General features: G+C 40.5%; 1 protein-coding gene across 5 annotated transcripts in view; it reads left to right on the top strand.

Moving 5' to 3' along the window:
• The window catches only part of EZH2 (enhancer of zeste 2 polycomb repressive complex 2 subunit), a 48,480-nt gene extending 37,500 nt beyond the window's left edge, over nucleotides 1-10,980 (top strand). For all 5 annotated transcript variants that reach the window (XM_008633842.2, XM_017734654.1, XM_008633841.2 and 2 more), the window contains exons 13-20: nucleotides 5,388-5,428; nucleotides 6,588-6,713; nucleotides 7,037-7,215; nucleotides 8,048-8,143; nucleotides 8,769-8,850; nucleotides 9,643-9,723; nucleotides 9,836-9,920; nucleotides 10,645-10,980. In XM_008633842.2, coding sequence (XP_008632064.2) covers nucleotides 5,388-5,428; nucleotides 6,588-6,713; nucleotides 7,037-7,215; nucleotides 8,048-8,143; nucleotides 8,769-8,850; nucleotides 9,643-9,723; nucleotides 9,836-9,920; nucleotides 10,645-10,705 — 751 coding nt within the window. In that variant the 3' untranslated portion in view covers nucleotides 10,706-10,980. The remainder of the gene's footprint in view (nucleotides 1-5,387; nucleotides 5,429-6,587; nucleotides 6,714-7,036; nucleotides 7,216-8,047; nucleotides 8,144-8,768; nucleotides 8,851-9,642; nucleotides 9,724-9,835; nucleotides 9,921-10,644) is intronic.
• The last annotated feature ends 1,916 nt before the right edge of the window (nucleotides 10,981-12,896 follow it).

Here is a 12,896-nt window from a genome sequence, read left to right as displayed (position 1 = left end):
TCCCTTATTTTAAAGCTTTTTAACAGCCAGGTTCTTGTAGGTGTATTACTGCAAGTAGTCAAAACTCTGTTTAGATTAGAAATCACCTATGCAGCTTGTTGCAACATTCAAGATAGTGTGGTATAATTATTTTTTACAGCAATAAACATAAAATTTGGAAGCGTTTCAATGGGATTGAGTAATGATTATATGGTATTTTAAGATTAAACCTTTTTTTTTAATGATGAAGTGTATTCTAGCAAGCTAGTAGGATTGCCTTTTTTTTTCTTTAGGAGAGACTATTCCTTTGTAGCACCCCAGTTTCATTAGCACTTAGAACACCAACTAAAGAACCAGGTTAACAAGTTATTATTTGAAGTGCAGCTGCAATGAAGAACAAAATAAAGCTTTTTCTGGAGCCACGAAGACCATATGACATAATTTCTGTTGAAACTGCAGACTCGGTGGCTGCTGTCTGTCTGTGAAGTGCATTTTTCTTTGAGAATTTCGAGGTTTGGAAAATGCAGCTCTGCATTGATTATTTTTATTTCCAGAAATAAGAACATAGGAGATAAAAAGCTGACTGAAAATTAGCAAAAACATTTCTTTAGCAAGCAATAAGTACACTTTTTTCCATATAATTTCCTATTTCTCCCTTTAACTTTCCTTATTTTCCCCCAAGTTTGTCCTTCCAGTTCTTCTCCCATCAATTCTTGCTTCTGTCTTAGCTTGTCTATTTATTATTTCCAGGCCTAGTGAAATTCCTGAACTGGTTCAAAGATCCTGTTGATGTGGAGTAGAATATTTCTGCTTTGTAGCATAGAGGCAGGCAACGTGAGCTGGGAAAAGATTCAGTGAGCATCTGGAAGAGATTTTGTTCTCAGCAAAAGCTATTGATTTTACTGCTCTTGGCACAGTTTTCAAGTGTCTGGGCATTTGGTAGGCTTGGCTGTTTTAAATTTAGGTTATTAGCCATGGTGCAAGTTTGGAATATGCAGCTGAGAATTAGCTTGCTGTCGGATTCACACAAGTTGCTATAAAAATGGTGCCACTACATCTATTTGAAAAGAGTAGCTAAAATGCTCAAATGTATTTTTGCTGCTGAAATGTATTGTATGATTACTAGGCTGACATTGTTGGAGGAGTTTTCAAACTTTTTTTAGTTTATGGTATTTTTTTCCCAAGTAAATAAAAGCACACACTATTGCACGGGGTTTCTTGACTTTATTTTGTTTTTATTAGTTGCCCATATAAAACCTGTCATGGTAGCAATTTAGTTTTGAAATGCCCTTTAATTCTTTAAACTCTCATTGAAGGAAGGAGATAATTTTACAAATGTCATGTCCCAGAATACGTGTCAATCAAGCTGTCTCCATTCTTCTATGGGCAGTAGCCTTTTCAAAAAGGAAAGCAGTTTAGCCCACCTACATCCTGCTGTAACCTTAGCACTCTGAAGGTCTCCCACAACCAGCAATTGGGACAACCATTTAGAAGTCTTCCCCTGTTTCTTACCTTTCTTTTACTTGAGTTTGCTCACTCTTAGAGTAAATCCAGTCCTAGAGCCGGGGAGGCCCTTCCCTTCCTTTTGCCTTTTTCCATTGCAAGGGTCTTACCTGTTGGCAGGTTTTCCTCGTGTGTGTGTGGCTTTGAGCTAAAGCAGAGTTACCAAAGAGAAAAGCAGCAGCAAAAGGCTACCTTTGCTGGCCTCTTGTAACTGATTTGAGAGCAGATAAAATCTTTTCTTGCAAGACTTTGCCTATTTCCCAAGTCACCTTGGTGCCCATATGGGCATACTGAACAACTAGCTGGCAAGACTGCACCCCTCTTGGATAATGAAATATCTTGTCTCCCTCCTTCCTGTGTCATTTTTGCTAAGATAGCTGTAATAAGGGTGATCAGTGGGAGAAGACGACTTTTAATATAGTTGCTTTTTGGAGAACCAGTAAGTGTCAGAGCCTCGCCTATGTACCAGATTAATATGTTATTTTGAGAAGACTCTGCCTTGATGAGAAGTGAGTACTTTGCATAGAAGCCAGTCAAAAATCTGAATGAAGAAAGAATTCTGAAAAGCATGGGTGTATGCTGGAGGGAGAGTGTGCTTCAGTAGTGTTCATTGTTTCATCTGTATGTTTTTCTTCCATTGTTGGGAGCTGAGTTGCATTTGCTTTAACTAATTAGCACTCATTCCTCTATTTTGGAACTGATTTTAAGGCCATGTAAACCTCTGCTTCCTTATTATTTTGGTTTTCCTCTTCTCCCTCATCCCCTATTCAGAGGCCACTTAGTAAATTTTATTTGAAAGTATTTTCTTTTTTTCCCACCAGTTTCTCATTTTCCTTCTCCTGTCCTTACCTTCTGCTGGACTGCTGTTCACTGCATGTGTTTGAATAGCTTATGCAGTTCTGCCAAGAGTTCAGGATGCCTTTTTGTAGGGATTTAAAGTCTCACTGTTATCAGGCAAAAGGTGCTGCTGAGGTGTTGACGCAGATGTTCTTATGTGCCACCTGGTCGGAAGGCTGAGTCTTCAGTGGTGGGGAGGCTGTGGATGAGATGATCTGGGAGACTGAAGTCTTTTGAGTGATGCCAGAACATCAAACACTGCAAAGATGTATTGGACATAATTGGCATGTATTTTGAACTTTCAGTGCTCTTTCTGATAGCAGAGTATCCCTGTGCGGGGCAAGAAATGCTGGAGTAGCTTCTTCCAAAGAGTGTTGTTAGTGTTGGGTTGGCTGACACCGCTGCTGCTTAGAACCCCTGGCAAAGTCTAGTAGGATGTTAGGAGAGAAGAACAAGATCTTTGACTTCTGTCACGATGCTTCTGCAAACACTTGTTTTCTAAGCTGGCTCTCCTGCAGATGTCAGCAACCAGATGTACAAATCCACCAGCTTGCTTGGAAACCTGCCACAAAATTTCCAGTTGGCTTTTTTTTAATGAAGCTTCAAGTTGTGAGTGCTTTTTCAACTTTGTCTTTTCCTTGCCTCTGCTTCCTGCTGCATGGGAACAGGTCTTGCCTTTTGTTTCTGTTTAAGGTGGCAGATTATAGGGCAGATACGAAAATGGTTACCTTTAGTATGGTGCTTACTCAGGCTTCAGCTTTGTGCACTAACCAGGGGAACTTGCAGTGCTTTGTGGCAGTTTTTGGAAGTTACAAGGCAGTGAATGCACTATTGGATTGTTGCAGTCAAAGCTCCTGTCGGGTTGGTCAGTGTTGGCAGCCTGCTGCCTGTTGTCTTGTGTCATTCCCCACAATTCCGGCTGCCACTGCGTGTCTCCAGCCCTTCTCTCACTGGCCTCTCTCCCTCCTGTGACACCAGTCTCTCCAGAAGAGGGGCAGAGCAGATGGATGCCTTTCCCATTGTGACTGCCACCTGTAGTTTTCTTTCTGCTTTGATTTGTTACTATTAATGCTTTGTTGATGTGTGTGTGTACATTTAAAGTATTAGGATAGTGCTTACTTCAGGAGAAAAAAGTAAAGCTGCTAATTGCTAATGAAAGGGTATTTTAAGAAGTCTGGCCACAGAATGCTTTTAAAGGTTTGGTGTGCTAGTAGGTCCTTATTATCTGGGGGTGACAGACAAGTTTCTGTGAAAGACTTGTTCAAAAATATGGTATGTTACATTTTCCAAATACCAGGCAGACAAGAAAGAAAGTAGTTTGATGTGCATTAGAGTAATTTAAGTCAAAATTGCACTCCTTTCAGGTATATGGGAAGTGTCTTCTTGCAGAATCAGTCTCAGAATTCATAAATGTATGTTGGTAGCCTTTTCTTCTAGAGTAAATCACTCTTAATAGGAATGTCATCTATTTATTACAGTACCCTGTGATGCTGGGCTTCTTCCTTCCCCTCAGCCTTAGTTACTTGGACAAATCTGCCTTTGTTGGTTTCTAACTTGTATGGGCTCCTTCAGTGCTTGTAAGAAAGTTGGTTGTCGAGTTAAAAGCTCACAGTAAAGCTTTAAAAGGGCAATTTTATAGAGAATCTTATTTATCTGAAGCTGTTGGAGGGCACAGCACACCATTTGGTTGAAGTAGAAGCTGCTGTGGTTTTATGAAAGAAGTAGCAGCTAAAAAGTCCAATTTAAGTAGTTACAGTGGGAGATATTTTTTCGGAGTGCAAACTTCTGAGGAGTGTTGCGGTCACTGAAAGGCAGAACGGCTTTCTAGGTGTTCTGTGCTGGGGATCTTTTAGTACCTGTGTTCATGTGTGTTTTGGGCTGCTCAGTAAATCTGCAGAGGAAGTGAGGTTGCTCGATGCAGCTGGCAATGTATTATTTGGCCAGGGAATGAGGCTTCTCCCATATTGGTGTCATGTTGTTATATGATATACTAAGGAAGTATAAAATAAAGTAAGAAAAAATAAAACAACTGCTTTCTCCTTTAATTTTAGGGCTACTGAAATTAAAAGTCTGGTTTTCCTTTTGGTACCAAAGGTCCAGAGAGGTGTTTTTACTTGATTGTATCTGACATTGTTTGTGGAATAGGTGACACTCCCTGGCCAAAGAGCTTGCAATATGAAATGGATACAAAATAAAGGAGGAATTGTAACTTGCAAGAACTTTCAAGTATAGTGAGTTATGTTATGATAACCAAGAGCATGTTGTTCTTAAAAAAACATGGCAAAGCAACAAACGCAAACAATAAAATCCACCACACAACAAAACCACCACTTCTGGCAAAGGGCGTGCTTGGCTGAGCTACCTGAGAAGGGGGATGCTGAAGGAAAACTGTAAGGACATGAGAGAAAGGAGTGTAGACTTTAAAGTAGAAGGGAAAAGGCTCAGTGCAGCACCACCAGCCAGGACAACTGGGGAAATGTATCCAGCCAGAAAGAGTACTGAGGTCCCAGCAGTGTGGCTGTGCCAGGCAGACATTGTCTCCTGTGCTCAAGTACTTGGAGCTCCTCAGGTGAAGGGTAGGACCTGGCTGTGGTCTGAGGTGACAACCAGAGTGGTGCTGGGGCCAAGTCCTGTGAAGCAAACAGCTGTCCCACTTTCACCCCCCTGTTTAGGCATGACCCTGCAGATCTGCACCTTCATATCCTTCCTTCGCTGCTGCTCCTGCCTGCCAGAAGCAGCTCTTGGCAGGGTTTCCTTCAAGGCCATCTGAATTTAAGCATCTCTAGCCTGGGCTGGGTGGGGACTGCTCGTCTGTACGATCCTGGGACTAGAGGAATGATGTGGGGAATGGGGGGAGCAGCCTGCAGGGCTCTGATCTTGTCAAGCCCGAGAGACTGGGACGGTGGTTCTGCTGCAGCCCCTCTGACTTGTGTGCAGTTAGCAGGTGTTCATGTCTCCAGAAGCTTTCCCATCTTAAGTCAAGTGTGAGTACAAGATGCAGCTGCCTTTCCCAGCCCACTGCAGGAGGAGTTCCTGTCAACCTTCTTGTTTGTTTTGTGTTTTTGCAGGTTGTGGGCTGCTCATTGCAGAAAGATACAGCTGAAAAAGGGTTAGCATCTTTCCATTCAATTTATGTCCTGAACTTTTAAGAATCTACTATTGCTTTTTTTGGTTTTGGTTTTTTTGGGGGGGGCCTGATTATTTGTTTTTTTTAATGTTAGGCCATTATATATGTTCTGTGGGGAGCTAGAAATTATACGGGAGTGAAAAGTAAAAAAAAAAAAGTAAACTCTCCCTACCCATATTGTAGGGACAACAGGTACTCTTCGGTTTACATAGCTGGAAGAGCTCTGTGTAATTCAATAAAAAGGGAAGGAGGCTGAGTTTACAGTCTTTCCAGTATGGCCTCATTGAAGGAGAGGTAAAAACAGAATTAAGGATAGGAGCTGAAATAAAAAGTGCCCTTTTTTTTTTTTTTTTTTTTTTAAATTAATTTAGAAATAGTTCTCTGAAAATTTGTTGAGAGTGGTTGGGACTTCTAGCAACATAAATAATTGATCAGTTTGTCTCTCTCCTTTTTTGTTGCTGATTGCTAACTTGAGCATTTGTACAAATTTACAAATTCATGCAAACCCAAAACAAGCTCAGGAGTATTAATAGAAAATATAATTTATATAGCACCAAATTTTCCTAGCTGCTCTATAGGTAAAGCTCTAGACTTGTCCCTGGTAGTTCCTTTCTTGCTTAGAAGACTTCAGCATTGTCTGTACTGGAAAATTGACTTGGGAAAGCACAGTGGTATAATAATAATAAAGGGATTACATTGCCAGTGTTACCTGTTTGAAAGTTGACTGTTGTTCCACATTAAAAATTGCTTTGGGTATTTAAGCAAATTTACTTTGCTGAATAATATCAGTGCTATTCCAAAACACGTTCAGACAGGAAATTATACCATTGTAGTTTCGTTTTTCAGTTTTCCACAGAAACAGCTTTCAGCTCTGAATACTCAAAGCAGCTGAGCAATGGCAGAATGAGCTGCACTAGGAAGCAGCTAATGGTGTAAAACACCTCACTAATGTTACAGTTCTGGTTTGGTGTCTTTTGGTTCTTAACCCCACTTGCTGTGGGTTTGGGTTTTTTGTTCATGTTTGGGCTTTCTTAGTTAAATGACTAAAAGGGAATTTTTACCTTAGAGTGAGGGGAACTGTATATTGTATATTGTTTGTTTGCAACTTTCAACTTTACAAAATGTTGCTATTTTTATTCAGATGGGTCATCGAATCACGTTTACAACTATCAGCCATGTGATCACCCACGTCAGCCTTGTGATAGCTCATGCCCATGTGTAATTGCTCAAAACTTCTGTGAGAAGTTTTGTCAGTGCAGCTCAGAATGTAAGTAAAACATTTTAAAGTTATCTGTAAACTTCTCTCACTGTCCCACCATCGAGCTCTGTCCTACCAGTCTGTCCATACTGCAGACAGTGTTACAGGAGCAGCAAATTGTGTCAAACAGTGCAAGCATGTGTAATTAAAGTAATTAAGTGCGAGGAAGAGTAATTAAAATCGGGAAAGAATTTACAGTACTTCTGAATGTCCTCTGCAGATATCAATGGCTTTGTTGCCAGTATTCTGATATGCTATAAACTGCCCAGTCTTAATTTTATGCTGTACTTTTTCATACGTGCTCTCTTCCTTTCCCACTCATTCCTTTGTAGGCCAAAATCGTTTTCCTGGGTGTCGTTGTAAAGCACAATGCAACACCAAGCAGTGCCCCTGTTACCTGGCTGTCCGTGAGTGTGATCCTGACCTCTGTCTGACTTGTGGAGCAGCTGACCACTGGGACAGCAAAAATGTTTCTTGCAAGAACTGCAGCATTCAGAGAGGATCCAAAAAAGTATGTCCAGAGTTATGCAACTGCATGCCTGTTGCCTGGGTTTTGAGGTGTTCTGATATTTTCAAGCCAGAGAACTTGAAAATATTTGCCTTCATGCTGTCAAACAGGAAAAGAAAACACAAAAACCCAAACCAAACCAAACAGCAAGGAAGTTGTCACTTGTTAGCTTGCTCGTGTGCTGCTGTTAAGCTCTTTCTACATTTTGTCATGTAACAGTTAGTTTTCTGTGCAGCACTGCAGCAGAATATCTCCTTTTTCCCATTCAGGCTTTGCTTCTTAGTTGCAAATAGGCTGCTGTTCTAAAGTGATCCCTCAGCAGTCTTTCCCCAGATCAGCATAAAGAAGTTTATCCCAGAGTCTGGAACCTGTTCCTTTCTTCTAAGGCATAAACTTGTATACAGTCTACCGAGGATATCTTGAAAGCCCATTCAGTTCTGACAAATAAATAAATCAATAAGCCAAAGTTTATTTCTACTCTGGAACATCTTCTCACAAAACAGTTGATGACTGAGCTGAGTAGTGGGCTCCTATCTGCAGACCTTTTGAGGCTGAAGCCTTTAGTAAATAAGTTTTTATGTAACACCCTCACTTTAAGGTTAAACTAAAATTTTTAGTAGTTTTCAAATACTTGGTCATTTTTCTTTTACATACATCTTCTGATCCACAAACTGTAATTTTAGTGTGTGTTTGATTATTGGAAGACTGGATTTGTCTGCTCTTCTGGAGTCCCAACATACACATTTCACTAAGTGATACAAAACAAAATGGAAAAAAACCTGAACTCAAATCTAAGCTAGGCATGTCTAAACTTTTTGGTTTTTCTGCTCCACAGCACTTACTATTGGCACCTTCAGATGTGGCAGGCTGGGGAATTTTTATCAAAGATCCTGTACAGAAGAATGAATTCATCTCTGAATACTGTGGTGAGGTAAGGATGGAGAACACTGGTTATGAGCTTAATTGGTGAAGTTCTGCATTGACAGGGACCAGCCATGGGATACCACTGTCTGTGACCTGGTATCACGTTTAGACAGAGCCGACTAAGCATCACAGGCTGTAGCTGCTGTCACAGGCTCAGACCCCAGGAGCTACACAGCTGAAATGTCACAAACATTTTGAAATAGGTCCTTGTGAGAAGGAGAGGCTGGAATGTCATTTTTATCTTGGATGGAATTTCAGTTCAAGCATGCTTGGAATTTGGTGGCAAATCATTTAGTATAGTACTGAAAGTCAGTAGGTGCTTTAGCTAAGCTATATTCTGTAGCACTAAAACCCAGAATCAGGTATGCAGTCCCGATTTTGAGATGAGAAGCAATTCTTCCTTTTCTTCTGCTCTGAAAGAGTTAATTTATGCTAAGAGCAAAGCATGGATGTTTGGTAAATGCAGAATGCTTGCTGAAAACAACACTGCTTGGGAATACTTTGAATCCCAGAGAATAAAAAGAACTCCCACCTGTCTTTCAGAACGCTGTGGGGGGGGCGGTTGGCATTAAGCTGCTATGGTTACAAAACGGAGGAGTGCTTCTCTTTTTTACAAGTACTGTTTCTTTCAGATTATTTCTCAGGATGAGGCAGACAGAAGAGGAAAAGTGTATGACAAATACATGTGCAGCTTTCTGTTTAACTTGAATAATGGTATGTATGCATTAGTTGCAACCCTTGGCAGCATGCGCAAAGTATGTATGCTCAGCATTTCACTCAGCCCTGTTTTTCTGCAGACAGCAGGTGACAATGAGAATTTTTTTCCACACATCTTTCCCTGTCAGTGTGTGGATTCATCCTAGTGATGGCTAGTGTTTGGGGTTTTCTCTCAGTGCTAGTCAGCTAGATGTAGTGATGGAGCCTATTACACAAACAACTATACAAAAAGAGTAGAACTTCATGGAGTAAAATTACGTGCAGACATTAAGTAGACTAAAGAATTTAAAAGGCTTGCCAGGTATTGTCTGAAATAATTTTACTGAATTAAATCAGCAGTAAGTTATGATGGTAATTGTGTTGGGGGGAAAACAGCTACATACAGATTATGTGGCTGCTGCCACTAGAAGAGAAAAATACAGGTTGCACTGTGTCAAGCATAAAATACTAAAAAATAGTTGAAATGAAGAAAAGACCTGCTGCTTTATGTCAGTGTTGACTTAGCATATTTATGGAGCTTGTCCTTGTGGAATAAAGGTAGAGAAGCTTCAATGAGAAGTTAAGGTGCTGGTGCCACTATGGCAGGAGATAAAGGGGAAGCACAGTGCGGAGCAGCAGAGTTCAGCTATTGTAGGGTGATGGGCCAGCTCTTCTCTGTGGGAAGCTGTGCAGTTGTCTTCTCCAGCTGCTAAGATCCAAACACACTAGGTATTTCACTCAAAAATGTGTTTTTAGCTGACCCATCCATCATTTGTGGGTTTTGTTGTTTTTTTCTGCCCCCCCCCGTAGATTTTGTGGTTGATGCAACACGCAAGGGCAACAAAATTAGATTTGCAAACCATTCAGTAAATCCCAACTGCTATGCAAAAGGTAAGTTTCACATTTACTTTCTTTTCATCAATGTATGAAATACTATGAGCTACTTCTTTAGCATGCATTTTATCAGTATTTGTACTAACACACTTAATTTCTTTTAAAACAGTTATGATGGTTAATGGTGATCACAGAATAGGAATATTTGCTAAAAGAGCCATTCAGACTGGTGAAGAACTGTTCTTTGACTACAGGTGGGTAGATGGATTTCACAGGTGGGATTAACTTTCAGTATCGCCACACATCTCATGGTTAATTCCTGTGCCTGCCTGATCCTTGCAAGCTCAGGTCTCAGCAGCTCAGAAGCAGCACTCCCCACACTGGTTTTGTTAAGCCAGATGCCATAGCAAGACTCATTTAAGCAAAGCAGCTGGTTAAGAGCCTGCAAACTTGGAACAGCAGCTCGTGTAGAGCGAAGTGTAGTGACAAATGGAGACAGACTTTCTCTGGTAGGGTTCCCTTGGTACCAGTACAGGTTAACTCCCCCATCATTCAGAAATAGGCAAGAATTTCAGAGAGTGAAATTTCAGAATTACAACAGAGAAGGGCTTGCTAAGAATGTGTTCTTACTTTCCTCTACAATCATCTCACCTGACAAAAACTAAGCTGTCCAGTGGCAATACTGTGTAGGTCAACCTTGAGAAATGCAGTGCTTTCCAGTACTGAAAATGACTGACATTCAAGGTGAAAAAGCATGGAATTTTAGTGATTTGTCTCTTGATCAAACACCTCTAAAAGTAGTTTCTTGAGTGGTCAGCAGTGTTATGCACCTGCAGATTCACACAAGGAGGAAACACCCCAGCTGGTGAGGAAACTATGGAAAAATCTAAGTATGAGAGGATTCTGGGCTGTGGTGCTGAAATGTTCCATGATACTGTTTTTTCATTTGTGATTTTGTTTTTTTTTTTGTAATTTCAGATATAGCCAAGCCGATGCCCTTAAGTATGTGGGCATTGAAAGAGAAATGGAAATCCCTTGACACCAGCTACCTCTTCTTTTAAACAAACAGCTGCCTTATCTTCAGGAATTTCTAGTACTGTGGGCAATTTTAGAAAAATAAAAATGATGCAATTTGAAATTCTGTATTTGCAAAGTACTGTAACAGTAATTTATAGTAACAAATTTAAAAAAAACCAACTTTTTATTGCCTTCTCACCAGCTGCAAAGTGTTTTGTACCTATGAACTTTTGCAATAATGTGGTGTGGTACATTTTTCAACCTTGAATAAAGGATACTTGAACTTCTTCATTTTTACTGGAACTGAGTTGGAATTTTGTGTCAGCCCCTTGAGGAAGCAATGTGAATTTAACTTGTAACTTCTGTGCAAAGGCAGCTCCATGCTTGTCTCCTTCTGTTCCTGTTACTCTGGGTCACATTTACAATAGTGTGAAGATGGAAACAGTGTAGCTGTCAGGTGCTTGTGGTGCTGCAGTGCCTGAGGCAGCTGTGGTCGTGCAGCTTCTCCGCTCCCTTCGCATGCAGCTACATCCATGTTCTCTGGAGTAAGTGCCAGAAGAGCTGTAATTTCTGTGACACTGCTTTCAAGATAAAGCTGTAGTACAAGGTGCCCTCATTGTGGCTTCTCTGAAGCACCAAACTGAATGATGAATACAACAATAATTACAGAGACATTAAAAAATTAAGAGATGCAGAAGAGAAATGTATAGTTTATATCCAGAATCATTTTAGATAGCAGCTAAATGTCTGTTTGGGTCTCATACAGGGCTACCATATTTATTTCTTACTTGCCAGTGGATTGTGAACTCTGCAGCCTCTTGTGAGGTAGAACACAATGCTCTGGAGTGGGAGGGCAGGCACAGGCTGGCATTATTGCCAAAGTGATTCCAAGAAATCTTGTCCATGGTGACCATTTAATTTTGCACTGAAGGGGCTCCAAGTCTGGGGCTGAATTCAGCTCTTCCTGCTTCCACACTCCATATACAACAGGCAGCTGCCACATGCCCTCTGCCTTGGTGGTGGCCCAAGTAAGAACTAAGAGTTCATGAGGAAAAGAACAGTAAAAACCTGATTTTTCTCCCTGCTTGGGTAGAGCACAGCTCCTGGTCTGAAGCTGGATGCACTGCTTTAACCAGCCCAGGGCTTTGAAAGGCAGCGCAGAGTAGGTGATTTCTGGCCTTCCACCTAAGAGAGGAATTCAGGCTGCTTCTTTGTCATCATATCACATCCTCCTACAAAAATCTATTAGCCCTGAGCTTTCTGCAAGAAGGGTTTACAAAAACAAAGCAGCATCTTAAAAAAAAAGAAAAACTAAAGAGGCAGCACAAGCTCCACTCTTCTAAATTTCCAGAAGCAATTTTAAAACTGAGCAGCAAGATGCTTCTATTGCCCATTATGGCAGTCTTCAGCTCTTTCAGAACAGAAATAGCAAACATACAAAATCTCAAGCGCAGATAACCCCCCTCCCTTTTTCCAAATCAGTCTGGATCACATCGAGTACTGCTCCATAATTGTTTTTTAAACCCAGAGTTCAACTGTAACCATTAGTTTCCCTCAACAGAAAAACATTAGCAACACAAAACCTGGCTCCCTTCCTGGGAGAAGAAACACTGAACAAATCACAAATTCTAAAAGGTAAAATGACCACAGAAGTTAAGTTCTTTTCACCATGAAGATTAGAAAATACAGATTACCAAAAATGAGACCTGTGAGGATGTCAGCATTTTGCTTGTAGCATGTGGAAAGCCAATAATTCATTTCAGAAAATGTTGTGAGAAGAACGGAATGAGGCCTGGTCAATCAAGATAGGTGTAGTAACACTCAAAAATATTTTAATTCCCATCACAGGTTGCATTTAATGGGAATTAATCTTTAGGAACACACTCAATTTTCTGTTCTAGTCAAAGAAATGGGCAGCCTAAACCTCCTTTATTCCAGGCAGCATTTATGCAAGAGTGATGCATTTTATAGCACAATGAGCAATATAAAACCAGCTCCAATTTCAGATGACCAAGCATTGCCACATATATTCTGAGTATTTTCTGTTCTGCATATCTTGTGAAATCATCACAGATTTCTTTTATTTTCAAAGTGCAGACATTTCCTCTTCAAAAAGAAATAACATGCACAGATAATAGATGACAATTTCTTCAGAGAACAAAATGTTCTTAAAGCACCAGAAAATGGGGAGGAAAAGCAAAACGAATTTCTAA

The sequence above is a fragment of the Corvus brachyrhynchos genome, unplaced genomic scaffold (assembly GCF_000691975.1).
Source record: "Corvus brachyrhynchos isolate BGI_N302 unplaced genomic scaffold, ASM69197v1 scaffold94, whole genome shotgun sequence".
In the NCBI taxonomy this organism is placed as follows: domain Eukaryota; kingdom Metazoa; phylum Chordata; class Aves; order Passeriformes; family Corvidae; genus Corvus; species Corvus brachyrhynchos.
The sequence above is the reverse complement of the archived record's forward strand: the minus strand, read 5'-3'. Positions and strand labels throughout refer to the sequence as shown.